General features: G+C 45.4%; 2 protein-coding genes across 2 annotated transcripts; one reads left to right on the top strand and one right to left on the bottom strand.

Annotated features, from left to right (window-relative positions):
* Positions 1-107: 107 nt before the first annotated feature.
* On the bottom strand, positions 108-1,694 carry eif1 (eukaryotic translation initiation factor 1). The gene is made up of 4 exons (XM_088007878.1): positions 1,496-1,694; positions 903-1,066; positions 703-804; positions 108-542 (listed from the first exon to the last, which is right to left on the bottom strand). Exons 1-4 carry the CDS (start codon positions 1,524-1,526, stop codon positions 498-500), a joined length of 342 nt encoding a protein of 113 aa, XP_087864004.1. The 5' UTR covers positions 1,527-1,694; the 3' UTR covers positions 108-497.
* A 5,513-nt stretch (positions 1,695-7,207) lies between these two features.
* mfsd11 (major facilitator superfamily domain containing 11) lies at positions 7,208-16,302 on the top strand. The gene is made up of 14 exons (XM_014974577.2): positions 7,208-7,449; positions 8,252-8,384; positions 8,454-8,509; positions 8,575-8,682; positions 8,757-8,836; positions 8,911-9,007; positions 12,646-12,704; positions 12,772-12,931; positions 13,137-13,180; positions 13,252-13,317; positions 13,502-13,627; positions 13,719-13,893; positions 15,027-15,162; positions 15,235-16,302. The coding sequence occupies exons 2-14, from the start codon at positions 8,289-8,291 to the stop codon at positions 15,394-15,396; spliced, it is 1,365 nt and encodes a 454-aa protein (XP_014830063.2). The 5' UTR covers positions 7,208-7,449; positions 8,252-8,288; the 3' UTR covers positions 15,397-16,302.
* The last annotated feature ends 3,610 nt before the right edge of the window (positions 16,303-19,912 follow it).

Here is a 19,912-nt window from a genome sequence, read left to right as displayed (position 1 = left end):
GAACCGGCTTGGATAGCTACAACCAAACCATTTGCTGCAAACTAAAACCTTTCGGTCAATCAGACAGCTCCGACCCAACCCCCCAGGACAACACTCCACCCAGCAAATGGAGACTCATCGTTTTATTGAAACACCTTAAAGTACAAAACAAAAACGTTACATGAAGCAGCGCCTCCTTGTGGCACCTAAAAGAAAAACCAGAGGGACATGGAAGGAGGAAGTGTGTGAGGGAGGGTCGTCACCACTCATCCCTGATGTGTGGAGCTGCAGCGGTGTGTCTTTGTGAGAGCAAGACTGCCCCCTGGTGTCGCAGGGCGGTAGTGGAGGTACAGAGTCCCATGTTCTTCAGAGGTAATTCGCCCGCTGGCTAAGAGGAGCTGGTGGGGTCGCAGAGGAGGGAGGAGAGGGAGGAAGAGCAACAGCAGCACATAGGAGGGGGTTAGGGTTACAGGGGTCGCGATGGCCGTCCAGGAGAGAGGGGGGGCCGCCGGCCGCGTCTAGAAGCCGTGGACTTTGAGCTGCTCCTCCTTGGCCAGATCAATCTGGAGAGAGAGAGAGAGAGCGAGCCATGAAGACCTGAGACTAACTACCTCCGCAGAGGGGACTAGGACTAACTACCTCCGCAGAGGGGACTAGGACTAACTACCTCCGCAGAGGGGACTAGGACTAACTACCTCCGCAGAGGGGACTAGGACTAACTACCTCAATCAGGAACTGGCAGATATTCTTGCGCTGATCTCCCTGAAGTTGGATCACTTCACCATACTCCGGATGCTCGATCACTGTCCCATTGCAGGCGAACTTCTGTTAACAGAAACAAGCTGCAGGTCGGCTCACTGCACAACCAGGTAAACGTTCAGGGCAGAAACGGCTGCAGCTCCAGATGTGCTGCCACATGTTACCTTCTTGAAGGCCTTGACTAGCTTCTTCTTGTCATAGTCGGCCGAGATGCCCTGGACAGTGGTGAGGGTCTTCCTGCCGTTCCTCTGTTGGATTCTTATGTGGATGTAGTCCTCAGTCCCGGCTGGGAGGCGGTCATCACCCTTAGTTGCATCAGCAAAGGGGTCTGAAAGAACAAGACGATCAGAACCGGGTCTGGACCTGATCCAACTTCCGGAACAATAACAGACATATCCGTTTTTATGAGGGTGATCATATTTCAAACTTACTCCACAAAATCTATATATTTATACAATAACTGGCCCTATTAATTGACCCGGGGATCAGAGCGGTCCCAGTTCGGGGAGCCAACAGCCTCAATAGCGGGGACCGTTAGCTTCTTTAGGCCCAGTAATGGCGGATCTTGGTCTGAAGGCCTCAATCCCGATAGAAAATAAAACCCAACAACAAAACGTTTTTAGAGTTCTACTCTTTAACATCAAACCGCTCATATCAACTTAAGACAGAATTAAAGGAAATCAATTCAAAAAACAACAAAATCCTCAAAATCCTCCCGCCCTTCCCCCACCTTCTGCGTCGACAGAAAAGCACTCACCAAAAGTTTGGAGGTTCTGGATAGCGGACATACGATAAGATTTGCTTTCCTTTCGGATAATAACTTGGTTCTGGGGCGGTTCGGCTGCTGACTGTCTCTTTTCTCTCCTGTTCTGGTTGTTTTAGTGGGTTCTGCTCGCTGGGACGCCCGGTCGGCTCGTTCTCACCAGCTCTCACAAAATGGAGACAAGAGCTGCGAAAACAAGGCTTTATAGACACGCCCCGAAACTGACGTCAACGCGTAACTGTCGTGCGGCTCAGAAGTCCCGCCCCGAGAAGGTTTCTCCACATTACCGGAAAGATTACGTCATTTTCTGTGAACGTGAAGTCATCATCACAAGGAGGCAAAAACATACCTATTGACGACTATAAGTATAAATTACTGTAACTATTGATTACTATTACTACGGAAAACTATAAAGATTACTGGCATATAATGATCACAATAACTACTGAATTACTGATTAATCTAAGTACTGCTGGTAATACAGCATGTTTACAGAAATGGGTTTCATTGGAATATTTATGCTTAAAATAATATTCAAATGTTACTAGTTGTGGCACTTATGGCTGTTGGAAAGGAAGTGAATCTTCAGGATTCATCAAGTCATTTATGTAATATTTATATATATATATATATATATATATATATATATATATATATATATATATATATATATATATATATATACAGGAACATCTGTGCAGAATATGGACTGGAAGCCCCGAGGTCAAAGTGGGGAACACCCCCAAAGGTGGTGGAGAATGACCGAGCTAAGATCCTGTGGGACTTCCAGATCCAGACAGACAAGATGGTAATGGAGAACCAACCGGACATTGTGGTGGTGGATAAACAACAGAGGAAAGCCGTTGTGGTGGATGTAGCAATACCAAGTGACCACAACATCAGGAAAAAGGAGAAACTGGAGAAACACCAGGGCCTCAGAGAGGAACTGGAGAAGGCCTGGAAGGTGAAGACCACAGTGGTGCCTGTGGTCATCGGGGCCCTCGGGGCAGTCACCCCCAAACTGGAGCAGTGGCTCAAACAGATCCCAGGAACAACATCAGACATCTCAGTCCAGAAATGTGCAGTTCTAGGCACAGCCAAGATACTGGAGGAGAACCTCAAGCTCCCAGGCCTCTGGTAGAGGACCCGAGCTCAGAGGATGAAAGAGACCACCCACGGAGGGTGAGAGGGGAATTTTTTATATATATATATATATATATATATATATATATATATATATATATATATATATATATGTGCTGGTCATAAAATTAGAATATTGTGATAAAGTTCATTATTTTCCATAATGTCATGATAAAAATTAAATTGTCATATATTTTAGATTCATTGCACACCAACTGAAATATTTCAGGTCTTTTATTGTTTTAATTTTGATGATTTTGGCAAACAGCTCATGAAAACCCAAAATCCCTGTCTCAAAAAATTAGAATATTATGAAAAGTGTGTATTATGAAAAATATTAGGAAGGAAAAAGTGTGGCAGAAAACGCTGCACAACGAGAAGAGGTGACCGGACCCTGAGGAAGATTGTGGAGAAGGGCCGATTCCAGACCAAATTAAATTTTCATCTCCATAAAACTTTTCAGCAGATGGAAGCATGAAGCGCTCCAAAATCTTCTGATAGCTGCTGCATTGATCCTGCCCTTGATAAAACCCAGTGGACCAACACCAGCAGCTGACATGGCACCCAGACCATCACTGACTGTGGGTACTTGACACTGGACTTCTGGCATTTTGGCATTTCCTTCTCCCCAGTCTTCCTCCAGAGTCTGGCACTTTGATTTCCGAATGACATGCAAAGTTTGCTTCCATCCGAAAAAAGTACTTTGGACCACTGAACAACAGTGGTCCAAAGTGCTGCTTCTCTGTAGCCCAGGTCAGGCGCTTCTGCCGCTGTTTCTGGTTCAAAAGTGGCTTGACCTTTGACCTGGGGAATGCGGCACCTGTAGCCCATTTCCTGCACACGCCTGTGCACAGTGGCTCTGGATGTTTCTACTCCAGACTCAGTCCACTGCTTCCCCCAAGGTCTGGAATCGGCCCTTCTCCACAATCTTCCTCAGGGTCCGGTCACCTCTTCTCGTTGTGCAGCGTTTTCTGCCACACTTTTTCCTTCCTACTGACTTCCCACTGAGGTGCCTTGATATAACACTCTGCAAACAGCCGATTCGTTCAGAAATTTCTTTCCGTTTCTCACCCTCTTGCTTGAGGATGTCAGTGATGGCCTTCTGGACAGCAGTCAGGTCAGCAGTCTGACCCATGATTGCGGTTTTGAGTAACGAACCCGGCTGGGAGTTTTTAAAGGCCTCAGGAATCTTTTTCAGGTGTTTAGAGTTACTTTGTTGATTCAGATGATTATTTTTATTGCTCGTTCAGAGAACCTTTTCATAATATTCTAATTTTTTGAGACAGGGATTTTGGGTTTTCATGAGCTGTTTGCCAAAATCATCAAAATTAAAACAATAAAAGACCTGAAATATTTCAGTTGGTGTGCAATGAATCTAAAATATATGACAATTTAATTTTTATCATGACATTATGGAAAATAATGAACTTTATCACAATATTCTAATTTTATGACCAGCACCTGTATTTATTTATTTATTTATTTATTTATTTATTTATTTTTTAAGAATCTCAGAGTCCTCTGTAAACTTACTGGTCAGATCTGATTTTCTAACAGCAGATTCTATTGGTTAAAGTTTTTTATATAGGCAAATTTCCTTCTACCTTTTATCCGATTTAGGGTTAGGGTTTATATTAACAATTATATTGTTATTAATTGTTTTTGTTGTTGAAGTTCAAAAAAGTAAAAAAAGTTTAGTCATCTGCATTAAGTAAAAATAAAACCACAGATGTTCTTGCAGATAAAAACATGTATATATTTTTTAAGATATGACATTTCAAAACATAAATGTAATATTCTCAAGGAGTGTTTTTACAAGTGCTTAGTGTATTGTTAAATTTGTATGTTATTTGTAATGCAGACAAAAGGAAAATGTAGCAAATAGAGGGAAAAAGTGGACTTGAGTTACTTTGCACTAAGTTCCTTTTGTATTAAAAATAATAATTAAGGCAACGCACTAACAGTAAACAACACTTAACAATGAACATCTTGGGTCCTACTTCCGCTCTTCTGCTAAGCCCGTATCCAGGCGGACTTCGGCGAATTACCCACAATTCATTGCTGCATGTGACATATGAATTCTGGCAATGTGTTTTTTCAAAGAAAATAGTATGACAAGGCACTCATCAGTAACAAAAGAGTCTGATCTGATAAGCTGAGTAGAAAAAAGAATAGTCACAAGCTAACTGTGAGGAAAGTAAAACAAAATGTTAATAAAAGAGGAACTTCAAATCTTAAATGACATATTGGTATAAATATTGGGCTTTTGTGATGTTGCAACATTTAAACACTCTCTTAAATAAAATTATTTCACTTTAAAAATGGAGGTGATTTTTTAGAAAGCAGTATTTATGAATTAAACTTTGCCAGATGATTAAATATATCATAATTTACCTCTTCATCTTTGTTAGACTCAGTTTTATGATATTAAAACTTAAAAATGGAATAGACTTCTTGTACAAGATCCACTTCTGAAACCTTGAAAAAATGTTTATTGTCTCAAAATGCAAAAATAGATTTTTATTTTGAATTTCTTTTGCAGAAAGTCATTACAGGGAAAAATTCACACATAATTATGAAATTAATATGTTCATTTTTTGTGGAAGTGGAATACAAAGATATTTGGTTTCTATTTTTATTTTTTAAGAGATTATCATGATTTTTAAACGTTTTCTTCATAGAGGAAGAATATTGATGTCAAAGTTCCTGATGAATTTCTCGTAGATCTTTGGTCTATAAAGTCACAGCATTCATAATCAGAGATTGCATGTTGTTTTTTGTTTGCTTTGGTTTTGTTTGAGTAATGACTGAATATGTAATCATGTCTGCAGAGTTGCAGAGGAAATTGCCTTTAAGATTGAATATTAGAACATTTGAGTGTGTATTTTTATCATATGACAAAGTTCACAGAGCAAGCTGTGTCTGTTGCTAAAAAAATCAGTTTTCATATTAAAATAACTTTTGTTTGACTCCCCTGAACATGTGATTCCATCTAATTTTGATCCATATTCAACAAGTCATAACACACATTTGAACAGCAAAATATCTCTTGCAATGAATTTTGGAAGCAAAAATATGTCTACTACATTTAAAATGGATTTTTGTTGTAGTTGTACTTTTTAGCAGCACAAATATGGATGTGGAAGTTGTGACACAGAAGCCTTCTGTCCCAATTCTCATTCTTGCTGCTTGTGACCTGAACACTAGAACCCTTGTTCACTTTGACGTCATAGAGGGGCGCAGGGCGATGTCTATGATTGGAACACCTGGTCATAATAATTTTTACGTCAACAGGTTCTTCTTGTTCTTATTCCATTTTTTTTATAGTGGTTGGGCAAGCAAAGTTCAGATGTGCATCACCGCCATCTACTGGAATGGAGTGCGGATCGAGACGCTAAATATATACTACACAGATTTTAAAACTAAAATAAAACTATATATACGGTACATAGTTTTTCTATTATCTTTGTTTTAAGATACTGTAATAAGATTCAGAAGAGGAAAGTGTATTAAAAAGTTCTTGTACTTTCACTGTTTCATTCTTGAAAACAAAAACCGGATCTTCTTGCAGGATGTTTTCCCTCTTTAAATAATATCTTGCTTAACATGTATGACCACTAAGTAATCTAGATATTAATGCTATAAAGCCACCTGAGTGCTATGGTTAGCTGTACATAAAGTGTTTTTTTTTTTTCGTCGTTGTTGTTGTTTTAACTTTATTTAAATAAATGACAAGTATGCAACAAATAAACGAATTAAGTATACAAAATTATGCAGCACTAACATGAACAAACAGCCAGAGGTGTTAATTAGACAGACATACAAAGAGATAGAAATTGTCATTTTCATTGGTTGGCTCTGTTATTGTTTTCATAATTCCATATCTTGAATAAAATGAGGAAAATGTGGCGTCTTGTTAGTAGTTTCATAAATTAGCAAGTTTATTAAAGAAAACACTTAGAAAGAAACACTAAAAGCACTTAGCATTCTTTCTGGAGAATCTAGAAAAAGAAAGTAAGACATTTTCCCAACATAAGGAGCGATTCCTTAAAATCTGGTTATTAATAAACCTGCTAAACTTCTTCTGAAAAGGCAGGGCTAAGAAAGATGCATCACAGTTTCTGGAGGGCCACTAAAAAGCTATAATTAATATTTATGTCTTTTTAAAATTTTACCATATAGGGTTTGGCAGGGTAAGTTTTATGATGCAGATTAAATGACACGTCATACACCTTGTTTACAATTAAATATTTATGGGGGATCATTCAGTTTTTTAACGGCTCTAATAAAAGGTTATATATGGACGAGAAATGATCACTTCTTGAAACGACCTTCTCTTTCTTTCTCCTGTGAAAAGCAGATTTTCCCACTGATGGCTCAGTGAGGAAAATCACTGAGTGGGATAGTTAAAGTATTATTAGCGTTTTTAAACAACATTAAGGTCAGTTAGTGTTTCTTTAAAAACAGGAAGTTGTAGCTTCTTTATGACGTAGATTCCGGCTGCAGTTGAAACGTCTCCACCTGGTGGTCACTTCGGGATGAATTTAAACTGGGTTCCTGCTGGTTCGGCCGGAAGCGGCTAGCAGCATTAGCAGCATTAGCTTTTCCAGCTGCGTGTTGGTCAGCTGACTGATCATGTGACTCCCGGTCGGTCCGGTTCCCAGCTGAGAATATCTCCGTTTCTCCTCGAACTTCCCGCAGCAGGGAGGCATGAAGCTGGAGACCCAGTGAGCAGCTGCTGGGTTCAACAAGCGAGCCTGGTTCTGGTTCTGGTTCTGGTTCTGGTTCTGGTTCTGGTTCGGGCGGTGAGTCATTTCCTGCTACTTATTATTGTATCTTTAGATCACCTGACTGGAAGCCACATCCACCTTAATCATGCCAGAGAGCCGCTCTTCTTATTAAAACGACGAAAGAGAAACATCTCCAGTTTCCCATCTGGGTCATCTGAGCTGAACAGAACCTTCTGCTGTTCCGGCGGGGGGTTGGACCTCTCCGACTTTAATATGGATCAGAACATCTTTAAATATCTCCCCAGACAGAACTGATCTACTTTGATCCAGTTCGGTCTGGTGTGGGATCACGGACCAACTGCTGGTCTGTCCCTTTAATTGTGCTTTAACTAGACCAGATGATGAGAGCTGTGTCCATCAGAGCCGGTGGATTTCTGGTTAAAGCATGTTTGGTCTTTATTCAGTGAAGTTACTCAGTGGTCAGAGGATCCAGTGATTGTAGAGATACTTCAAGATAATATTTTTCAATAAAAGAAAAACTAGATTGTAGTAAAACTACTTTTTCTGTATAAAATGTAAGTAGTTCCCTGCCTACTTCTCCAGCAGAGAGCAGGTGCTCTCTGCTCGAGGAGCTGCTTCAGGTCAGAATCTGCTGCTTCCAGCTGGGCCTTCCTCCCATCTCCATCACCAGTTTCTAAAACTGTAGCTAGCAGCATCAAACTGTAGCTTTATTACGGCATGGAGAGCCTGATGCTACTTCCATCCCTAGCTTATAAGGTGAGAGCAGTGAGGCTGCAGCCCAGTTCTGGACCCACCATTCTGTTGGTTCTGTTGGTTCTGATGCAGCCTGTTTGTCTCTACTTCCTGTCCTCTGCAGGAAGTTTTCCTAATTTGGGTGTGGAAGATCCTCCAGGATGGGTCCAGACGGGAAGAAGCTGCTGAACATCGTCATCCTCGGCTTCGGCTTCATGTTCATGTTCACAGCTTTCCAGACATGTGGAAACATTGAGGTGGGTCGGTTCTGGTTCTGGTTCTGGTTCTGGATCAGCAGCTGAAGCTCCTCCTCTTTGTGTTTGCAGCAAACCGTCATCAAGAGCTTCAACAGCACCGAGTTTCATGGAAGCGGCTATACAAGGTAAGGTTCTGGTCCTGGTTCTGGTTCAGGGCCAGGTTCTGGTTCTGATGGTCTCCTCCTCCCAGCATGGCGATCATTTACGGCGTTTTCTCCGCCTCCAACCTGATGGCGCCCTCCGTGGTGACGCTCATCGGCCCGCAGGTCTCCATGTTCCTCAGTGGGATCCTGTACAGGTACCACTTCCTGCCACACACCTGAAGGTTCTGACCCGGTTCCGACGCGGTTCTGACCCATCTCCTGTCTCCAGCGGCTACATCGCCATGTTCATCCACCCACTCACCTGGAGCTTCTACACAGCCTCTGTCCTGGTGGGCGTGGCCGCCGCAGGTACAGCTGACGTCCCTCCTCGTCCTCCACGTCCTCTTCCTTGTCCTCTTCCTCTAACCTCTCTCTCTCTCCAGTCTTGTGGACGGCACAGGGAAATGTTTTGGCGATCAATTCCACCGATCGATCCATCGGGAGGAACAGTGGCATTTTCTGGTCGCTGCTCCAGTTCAGGTAAACCGGGTCTTCCAGCTGAACCAGAACCAATGCTAGCGCTTAGCTGGTTGATGCTAGTGAGGGTCTGGTTACCAAGAAAACCACAGAGAGGGTTTTACCAGAACCCTGAAGAAAAGTATTCACACCCCTTTCTCTTCCTACTTACCCTGTTCTGACCCATTTTTTACTGAGTTCTGACCCAGGGAGTTGATGGGTCGGTGTGGATCTTTCCAGCTGGAGCTTTGATCTCAGAGTTTCTCTCATGGGTGTTGTCCTTTCTCCAAGTTTTCCAGTCACTGTCAGTTTATTCTCAGTTTTTTCCATGATCAGCTTCTGATCATGGAAAATAAAAACCACCATCATCGGTCCTCGTACGGCAGATTTACCTGTGAGCGATGGCGTTCGGCTCCTACAGGTGATCCTCTCGTCTCGTTCCGAGCCTGTCGCCTGCTGATATTCACTCTTCTATTTTTGCATAGATAAGATTTTTATTTCTCATCCATCCATTTTCTTCCGCTTATCTGGGGTCGGGGTCGTGGGGGCAGCAGCTTCAGAAGGGAGGCCCAGACTTCCCTCTCCAGCCACTTCCAGCTCCTCCAGGAACCCCAAGCCGTTCCCAGGCCAGCTGAGAGACATCGTCCCTCAGTGTGTCCTGGGTCTCCCCTCCTCCCGGTGAGACGTGAACTCCTCACCAGGGAGGCGTCCAGGAGGCATCCTGACCAGATGGTTGAGCCTCAACTGGCTCGTCTCGACGTGGAGGAGCAGCGGCTCTACTCTGAGTCCCTCCCGGATGGCCGAGCTTCTCCAGCCACCCTGCGGAGGAAACCCATTTCAGCAGCTTGTATCCGTGATCTCATTCTTTCGGTCATGACCCAAAGCTCATGACCATAGATGAAGGTGGGAATGTAGATCGACCGGTAAATCAAGAGCTTCGCTTTTTGACTCGGCTCTCTCTTCACCATGACGGACCGGTGCAGCGCCCGCTTCACGGCAGACGCTGCCCCAATCCGCCTGTCGATCTCCCGCTCCCTTCTTCCCTCATTCGTGAACAAAATCCCCAGATACTTAAACTCCTCCACTTGAGGCAGGACGACCCCCCTGACCCTGAAAAGGCTCTCTATCCTTTTCCAGGTCAAGACCATGGCCTCGGATTTGGAGGCAGTGAGCCTCATCCCGGCCGCTTCACACTCGGCTGCGAACCGCTCCAGCGAGAGCTGCAGATCACGACCTGATGAAGCCAACAGGACCACATCATCCGCAAAAAGCAGAGATGCAATCCTAAGGCCACCAAAACGGATCCCCTCAACGCCTCGGCTGGTCTAGAGATTCCGTCCATGAAAGTACTGAACAGAATCGGTGACAAAGGGCAGCCTTGGCGGAGTCCAACTCTCACCGGAAACGAGCCCGACTTGCTGCCGGCAATGCGGACCAGACTCTGACACCGGTCATACAGGGATGTGACAGCCTGTATCAAAGGGCCCGATACCCCATACTCCTGGAGAATCCCCCACAGGCCCCATAGGGACACGGTCGAACGCCTTCTCCAAGTCCACAAAACACATGTAGACTGGTTGGGCGAACTCCCAGAACCCTCCAGGACCCTGCTGAGGGTGTAGAGCTGGTCCAGTGTTCCACCAGAACCACACTGCTCTTCCTGAATCCGAGGTTCGACTAACCGACGGACCCTCCTCTCCAGGACCCCTGAATAGACCTTACCAGAGAGGCTTAAGAGTGTGACCCTCTGTAATTGGAGCACACGCTCCGGTCCCCCTTTTTCAATAGGGGGACCACCACTGCAGTCTGCCAATCCAGGGGAACTGCCCCCAATGTCCATGCGATACTGCAGAGTCGCGTGAGCCAACACAACCCTACAACATCCAGAGCTTTAAGGAACTCCGGACGGATCTCATCCACCCCCGGGGCCCTGCCACCCCCGGGGCCCTGCAACCGAGGAGCTTTTTGACCACCTCCGGACCTCGTCCCCGGAGATTGGAGACCCCAAACCAGAGTCCACAGGCTCAGCTTCCTCAACAGAAGGCATGTTGGTGGGATTGAGGAGGTCTTCGAAGTATTCTGTCCACCGGCCCACAATGTCCCGAGTTGAGGTCAGCAGCAGACCATCCCCACCATAAACAGTGGTGGTGCTGCACTGCTTCCCCCTCCTGAGACGCCGGATGATGGACCAGAATCCCCTCGAAGCCGTGCGGAAGTCTTTCTCCATGGCCTCTCCAAACTCCTCCCACACCTGGGTTTTTGCCTCAGCGACCACCCGAGCCGCATGCTGCTTCACCCGCCGGTACCCATCGGCTGCTTCTGGAGTCCCACAGGCCAGAAAGACCCGATAGGACTCCTTCTTCAACGGGTTCCACCAATGGCTTCGAGGGTTGCCGCCGTGACAGGCACCAACAACCTTGCGGCCGCAGCTCCTATAAGCCGCCTCGGCAATGGAGGTACGGAACATGATCCATTCAGACTCAATGTCCCCTACCTCCCCCGGGACTTGTTCGAAGTTCTGCCGGAGATGGGAGTTAAAGCTCCGTCTCACAGGGGACTCCGCCAGATGTTCCCAACAGACCCTCACTACACGTTTGGGCCTGCCAGGTCTGACCGGCTTCCTCCCCCACCACCGGAGCCAACTCACCACCAGGTAGTGGTCAGTGGACAGTTCCGCACCTCTCTTCACCCGAGTGTCCAAGATATTCGGCCACAGATCCTATGAAACGATGACAAAATTGTTTCATAGGCTAGGCTGCAGATCATCGAACTGCAGCCTAGGGTGTCCTGGTGCCAAGTGCACATATGGACACCCTTATGACTGAACATGGTGTTCGTGATGGACAATCCGTGATGAGCACAGAAGTCCAACAACAGAACACCACTAGAGTTCAGATCGGGGGGGCCGTTCCTCCCAACCATGCCCCTCCAGGTCTCACTGTCATTGCCCACGTGAGCGTTGAAGTCCCCCAGCAAGAAAAAGGGAGTCCCCAGGAGGAGCACTCTCCAGCATCCCCTCTAAGGACTCCAAGAAGGGTTGGTAATCTGAACTGCTGTTTGGCCCTTAAGCACAGACAACAGTCAGGCTACCCTCTTTTTCACCGGGGTAAACCCCAATATGCAGGCGCCAAGATGGGGGGCAACAAGTATGCCCACTCCTGCCTGGCGCCTCTCACCGTGGGAGACTCCAGAGTGGAAGTACGTCCAGCCCCTCTCAAGGAGACTGGTTCCAGAACCAGAGCCATGTGTTGAGGTGAGGCCGACCATTTCTAGCCGAAACCTCTCAGCCTCGCACACCAGCTCCGGCTCCTTCCCCACCAGAGAGGTGACGTTCCACGTCCCAAGAGCCAGCTTCTGCAGCCGAGGATCAGACCGCCAGGGTCCCCTCCCTCAGTTGTCGCCCATAACACAGTGCGCCCGACCCCTTTGGCCCCTCTGACAGGTGGTGAGCCCATTGGAAGGAGGACCTTCCAATAGGCTTCTCTTCGGGCTGAGCCCGGCCGGGCTCCGTGGGTAAAAGCCCGGCCACCAGGTCTTGATTTTTATTTCTGTTGTTGTAAATATGCTGAGGACCTTTGAACAAGCTGAGTCTGTTATCAGTTTAGTTTCAGCTGCAGCCGCTTTGGTCCAAAAGTCTCTGATCTGATCTCCTCTGGTTGCAGCTTGTTCTTCGGGAACCTCTACATCTACTGCGCCTGGCACGGCCACGTCCACATCACAGGTAGGAGGCAGCAGCAGGCAGCGCCTGACTCACCCCGACTCACTCCGACTCATTCCGTGTCTTTTAGACAAAGACCGTCAGACCGTCTTCATCTCTCTCACCGTCATCAGTTTGGTCGGCTGCTTCCTCTTCTTCCTGATCAGGAAACCCGACCCGGACTCTTCCTCTGGTTCTGAGGCGACGGAGTCTCTACTACAGACTGAGTCCGGAGACGGGTCCACAGACAGGTGAGGTTGTCGGTGGACAGTAAAAAGTATTCACCCCCCTGGATGGTAGGCACCAGTTTCCTCTTTGGCATTGAAGACTTTCTGAAGGGAATCCTGGCAGGGGGCAAATACAGCCTGGTTTCCTGCCAGGCTGTATTTGCCCCCCACCAGGCTGATGATGCTTTGGGTTTCGAGGATCTGAGTCTTGTGTTTTCTGTCTCTGCAGTTCATCCAGACCAGATCTCTGCACTCAGGCTCTGGACGCTTTTGGTACCAACAACACACTCTTCATCATCCTCCTCTTCCTCCTCTTCCTCCTGACATCTGCTCTTTGTCTTCAGTCCAGGCCTGCAGGATCTCCGTCACCAAGGAGATGCTGCTGCTAAGCGCCTCCATTGGATACACAGGTGGGTTCTGCTGTAGGACCGTTTCTGAGACTTTTAACCGACCCAGTTGGAACCACCTGAAACCAATTGGACTCAATTTAGTTTCAAGGTTCTAAAAGTCTAATAATCCTGCAGCTCAGTGAGTTTCTGGTTCTCCCGGATTAATGATTGGGCCTAAAGAAGTTCTGGTTCTGTTCCCTCTCAGGTCTGGAGCTTACCTTCTACAGTGGTGTGTACGGAACCTGCATCGGCGCCATGACCCGGTTTGGGTCTGATGCTAAGAGTCTGATCGGCATCTCCGGGATCTGCATCGGTCTGGGAGAGATCATAGGTAAGCAGCCAGTCCGGTCCAGTTGGAGTGTCTAGTCCGGTCCAGGCTTTGCAGCGGAGCTGTTTATCCAGCAGTTTCCCTTTCCCTCCAGGAGGGGGCATCTTTGGGATGCTAAACAAGAAAAACCGGTTTGGGCGGAATCCGGTGGTTCTGCTGGGCCTCATAACGCACTTTGTGGCGTTTTTCCTGATTTTCTTGAACATCGCCAGTGACGCTCCGTTGGCGCCGGAGGGTGGCACGGATCTGGAGGCCTTCATTACTCCCAGGTAGGAACTGCTGCCCCCTGCTAGTCAGAATCATTCTATGCTTCCAGTATCTCGCTACCAGAGGGAGCAAAGTCTGCATCCAAAACATTTTCAAAAAGTTCAGCAAATAACTGGTCTCTGCTGGTCTCTATTGGTCTCTGCTGGTCTCTATTGGTCTCTGCTGGTCTCTGTTGGTCTCTGCTGGTCTCTGCTGGTCTCTATTGGTCTCTATTGGTCTCTGCTGGTCTCTGCTGGTCTCTGTTGGTCTCTGCTGGTCTCTATTGGTCTCTGCTGGTCTCTATTGGTCTCTGCTGGTCTCTGCTGGTCTCTGCTGGTCTCTATTGGTCTCTATTGGTCTCTGCTGGTCTCTGCTGGTCTCTATTGGTCTCTGCTGGTCTCTGTTGGTCTCTGTTGGTCTCTGCTGGTCTCTGCTGGTCTCTGCTGGTCTATTGGTCTCTGCTGGTCTCTGCTGGTCTCTGTTGGTCTCTGCTGGTCACCTGATCAGCTTAAGAAAATTGTTCATCCACACGAACCACTGAATTACACCATCTTGTGTTGTTTTAAGCATTACAAACCCATAGGGGGCAGTGTAGCTGAAACCTGTCAGCCAATCCCAATCCTTCAAAACAACCTTCCTGTTAGGATTTAAATATTTCATCAGGAGAGGTTGGACTAGTCTTTTTTTAAAGGTTTTGTTGGCTCTAGTTGCCTTTATTTGAAAGTAGCCCGACATGAAAGAGGGTAATGAGAGACAGGGAAGATATGCAGCAAATGTCGCCAGGCAGGGAATTGATCCTGCGACTAAGGCCTCCATTTGTGGGTCGTGTTTTCCCCCTGCGCCACCACAACACCCCAGGTTGGACTAGTTTTAAACATCAGGTTGGAATGTAAAGTTAACAAAACGCAACTGGGAATCCTGTCAAACCAGTATGTGGTTTGACAGGATTCCCAGTTAACCCTGTTAAACCAGTATGTGGTGTCATGTGGAGGTGGAGCAGAGTCGGGCCTCCATCTTGGGGAGGGATGGCTGGTGTAAAACAGCTGACTTCCAAGCGTTTTCTCTCCTTTACAACTCGACATACTGGAACAGTTTGGCTTTTGAGAAAAACCCAGTAAAAAGTTTTGGGACAAACATAAACCTCTGTGTGTTGCAGTGTTGCCGTGGCGATGATCTGCAGCTTCCTGCTGGGCCTTGGCGACAGCTGCTTCAACACGCAGCTGCTCAGCATCATCGGCTTCCTGTTCCGGGACAACAGCGCCCCCGCCTTCGCTGTCTTCAAGTTCATCCAGGTTCTGGTTCCGGCCCGGACCTCCAACTCGCTGGAACCGGACTGCCGCTAACTCTTCTTCTTCTCTCTGCAGTCCATCATGGCCGCCGTGGCCTTCTTCTACAGCAACTTCCTGCTGCTGCACTGGCAGCTCCTCATCCTCGTCGTCTTCGGCTTCCTGGGCTCCGTGTCCTTCTTCGCTGCCGAGTGGCTGGCCGAGTCCAGGAGGAGGGACTCGGACTATGGCAGCATTTGAAGCGTCCAGCAGACGCCCAGATGGACGGACACCAGGAGACGCTGTCATCCCAGATAAACTGGTTCTTTCTTTAAGCTCACCTTGCTGATTGGGGAAGGAAAACCTGGAGTGGATCAGACCTGAGGAAACTGCTGCTGTAGATGTCTGGAGACTACAGGTCACCCAGAGGAGACCGTGGACGTCCAGGTGGTCCAACCTGTCTCTGGATACATCCCTCACCTGCTTTAAGCAGAACGTGCTGCTGGTTCTGGGTTCTCTGCAGAACCTCTGAGACCAGAACCAGAACATCTCGGTTTAAATGACACACTAACTGGAGCTAGGTTTATTTAAGGGTGTCAGCATCCATCAGTCCAGATATAAATGCACACCACACTTTTCAGATTACTAAAATATAAAAAAAGAAAAATCAATCAATAGTTTTGGGAATCTTGGATCATTTTTTTCCCTTCGCATAGTTCTGGTCCCCGAAGCTTGGGTTTGGACTAGGCCAAAATGTGATGAAATGTTGTGTGAATAGTTGTAAGTAATCGGGTCAGAACCTTTGAACTGGAGTTTATTCAGAGTTTGTCCAGTTTAATCCAGTTTAGTTGAATTGATCTCAAAGGGAAATTAGAGTGTAGAAACTCAGTTTTATTGTTCATGCTAAGTTTTGAGCTCTGCCTTCGACTTCCTCTGGACCAGCACAGGAAGAACCAGTTTAACGGCACCAGAACCAGTTTTCTGCACTGGTTCCAAAACCAGCAGATAATCCAGGTTATCGCGCTCCGGCCTTCATCTGGCTGATTTCATGGTTCGTTTAATCTGAGTCAATAAGGGAAGTAATCAGTGGTGGTGATTTCATATTTATGAAATGTAGTAATTATGGATGATCAATTGTTTTTGTTGCCAATAAAATCATATCTAAAACATCAGCTGCTTTTCTGGTTACAGCAGGAACCAAAGGGTTAAAGATGGCCGACGTGAACAGAACCAGCTTCAGTTCGCTGGTTTCTGGATCTCAGCAGAAACGAGTCAGATTTTATTCTGGGTCATAAAACCAAGACAGCAGATTAAGCCGATATTTTCTGGCTGAATTGAGCCTCGATTCAGTTTCACCAAAGCAGTAGCGCTTTAGTTACCATGGCGATTTATCCTGTGCTAGCCTGCTCCTGACCAGGCTAACAGGTAGGCTAACAACCAGGCTAACCGCCAGGCTGACAGAAGATACCGTTATCAATTTAAAACTTCTCCATAGAAAACCTGATTGAGTCCAAGAGTGAAATCGAACTGCTGGTCGTTTTGTAAAGGTTCCTGTCAAACCACAGGTGACGTTTCTGTCCTTTCTGTTTGTTTTATTGCTTGACACTGTGCAATAATTAAAATACTTTACCAATATTTTTCATTTTGTTGAATTCCAAAATTCTGTAAGTACATGGATTAGTCTGTCAGCCATTTTGCCTCTGAAAGGAGCAGAATGATGGCGTCACCATTATCCTAACGGCGGCCAGCCGCTTTGACCTCAGGCTGGTTTCCATGGTTACCGCAGCACTGAGCACTGGTTCATATAAATACAAATGGGAAGAACAACCATGCTGGTTCTGGTTCTGTTGGACCTCATGGTTGGCCATGACATATCACTTAGTCAGACTCTCAGCTCCAGTCCGGACTGGAGCCAGTTTGACATGAAGAACTGAGATTCTTTGTTTCCATAGGAAACTTCCCATGGAAGAGGTCAGAGGTCACATGTGGGGTTCCCTGAGGCTCTATCAATATATACATGGTCCCACTGACTCAGGTTATAACAGGAAATAAGATCAGTGACCATGACAACGCAGATGATACACAGTTCTACATTATGTCACCAGGTGACCTTTGACCCCATCCACTCACTGAACAGACGGTGAGAACAGATAAATGTGGGGATGTGCCAAAACATTTTGAACAGAAACTGAAGTTATTAAAGAGGAATGATCTAGAATTATAGATCTACACAGCTTCAGTTATTACAGCTGGAAACTAGAGATCTGACTGACCTTTGACCTGAACCTTCAGACAGATATACAACAGAAACGGTTCCTTTTGTGGATTAAAAGTATTGTTTCTGTGATTTCATTTATTTGACTCGTTATTTATTTACTCATTTATGCCTTAAAATAAGTAATCATCATGCAAGCCTTAAACATCAAGGGGGCGGTGGTGGAGCAGCTTCACACATCTCCAAGGGTCTCACCTGGACGACCGTCTGCTCCAAACCGGTCAGGAAGGCTCACCAGGCTCTTCTGTCCTCAGGATCCTGGTGAACTTTTACTGCTGCACCACAGAGAGCATCCTGACCAACAGCACCGCAGTCTGGACCAGGAGGCGCTGCAGAGGCTGGTGAAAGCTGCCCGGCACATCCTGCCATAGAGAACATCTACAGGAAGCGGCGTCTCCACACAGACTCCTCACCCTCCTGCCCTCTGGGAGGCGCTACAGGAGCCTACGGACCAGGACCACCAGGTACCGGAACGGTTTCCTCCCCACAGCTAGTGTGATCTCACGTCAACACGTTAAATCTAAAACCCGCTGCCTTTGAGCAGCAGTAAACGAATCATTGATCAATTTGGTGTTTTGATTATTTTAACGACAGCACTTGACAAAACGTAATGTCTGTTACATTGGACTGTATGATGTGTTTATGTTTTCAGGATGTAAAGCCCTTTGAACTGCCTTGTTCCTGAAGATTGATTGATTGATTGATTGATTGATTGATTGATTGATTGATTGATTGATTGTCAGACAAAAATGACCCACTAGAAGTTTAGCTGTAGAAAAAATACCTTAAACAATATTTTTCCAACTTCAAACTTTATAACTTTTCCTAAATTGACCCCATCATTAGAAAAAGTGATTCTTTGTTTATGTTTCCATGTGGGCTGTACACCCCTCAGGTACAAGGATTGTCTGATGGGTCTTTTCTGACCCATGAATTATAAAACCATTTAAACAGCAGAAAAAAGTTCAAAGGTCACACAGAAACTGTCTCTAATACGTACACACGCACCCACACACACATCAAATAAACTGGATTGATGTATGAATTGAACTTGTATTTGACCTGCACCAGTATAACCTTCCTCGCTTTGTTGTTTGTCACCTTCTAGCACGACACAGAATAAATCACTCTTCACAATGTGACTTCTAACTGCATGCAAGTGGCCCCACAGCTGAAAAATAAAAGAAGACACAGTCAGCGTCGTGACTGAGTGGTCAGCCACCAACACCAACTGGCACAGCTCCCACTCAGAGGGTCATATTTTTCCAGCCCAACCACAAGAAAACTTTACAAATGATATTCATAGATCTTAGGTTTTCTTACAGTATTTCGTTAATTATTGAACTAGAAAAATATGACCCTAAGTAAAAGTAGTGAAGAGCTGCTTCACTCGCACCTCCTGGTGGGGGAGCAGTGAGAGCCTGAAGGACCCGTTGCATGCAGTTTCCCATCACACCACTAGGTGGTTCTAAACATTCGCATCATTAAAAATATCACCACAAATGCATATTACTATTATTATTATTTCGGGCAAAATTCAATCATCCTATCAATATACACATACACACACCTTTCTCTCTGTTACACCTGCTGCCATCCCCTCACATCACACAAGCTCCCAAACAACAAACGCAATCTCAGAAAATAAAAACACATTCATGGAGGATATAAAGGCCCTAAATCAAAGTAGATGTTTCACTGTCCAACAGGTCATAAGTTGTACGTTCATACTGTCCTACACAAGATGCTGAACATCTTATTTAATTTTGCAGGATGTTAAACATCAAACCAAAGTTATATTTCGTCACAAGATTTTATTTTTTACAACTTGCAAAACACTCCGACTAGATTTCCCACTTCAGGACGCGAAGTGACGAGTTTCTAGAAAGATCTCGATTTACTTTATGGTTTTTGAATTTCTGATGTTACATTAACCTCATTTCTGAGGTTATAATTAAATGCAGCGTTGCTAGTTTTTGTTGCTTAGCAACGGGTAACTGTGTGTTGTACGTGGAAATGTGCCGTGTAAAGCAAAAGTCAGATGGTGATTTAATTTCCGGTTAATTTTTACAAAATAAAAGAACTGCTAGAATACTCGGAAAGATCAGGTTTTTCAATCTTATTTGACGCATTTAAAGCATCTTTGATTAACTCAAATCATCAGCAGTTCAACAAAAATATCTGTTACAGTTATCTACAGGATATTTTTAAATTAGACTCACTGTTATGAACTGGCTTTTAGTCCATGTTAATCCAAATAACTATAGTTCCTGTTGACTTTTTGCTTATTTTAGCACTATGCTATATTTAACTGTACTAGTTTTATTATTATTATTATATTATAATTATTTTTTCTCTCTTCTTCTCCTTTTGTAATGTTTTATGCCCACTATGAAAAAACAAGCTTTTAATGCAGTTTGAATTTAATTGTTATTTATTCTTACATTCATTTAACTTGTAAAGTTAAATGAAAACGGTTAGAGCAGTTTTAAATGTGCTACG

Source organism: Poecilia mexicana, unplaced genomic scaffold, assembly GCF_051168715.1.
Source record: "Poecilia mexicana isolate PSO_F unplaced genomic scaffold, ASM5116871v1 scaffold_8, whole genome shotgun sequence".
In the NCBI taxonomy this organism is placed as follows: domain Eukaryota; kingdom Metazoa; phylum Chordata; class Actinopteri; order Cyprinodontiformes; family Poeciliidae; genus Poecilia; species Poecilia mexicana.
Note: the sequence above shows the minus strand (reverse complement) of the source record. Positions and strands in the feature narration are given on the sequence as shown.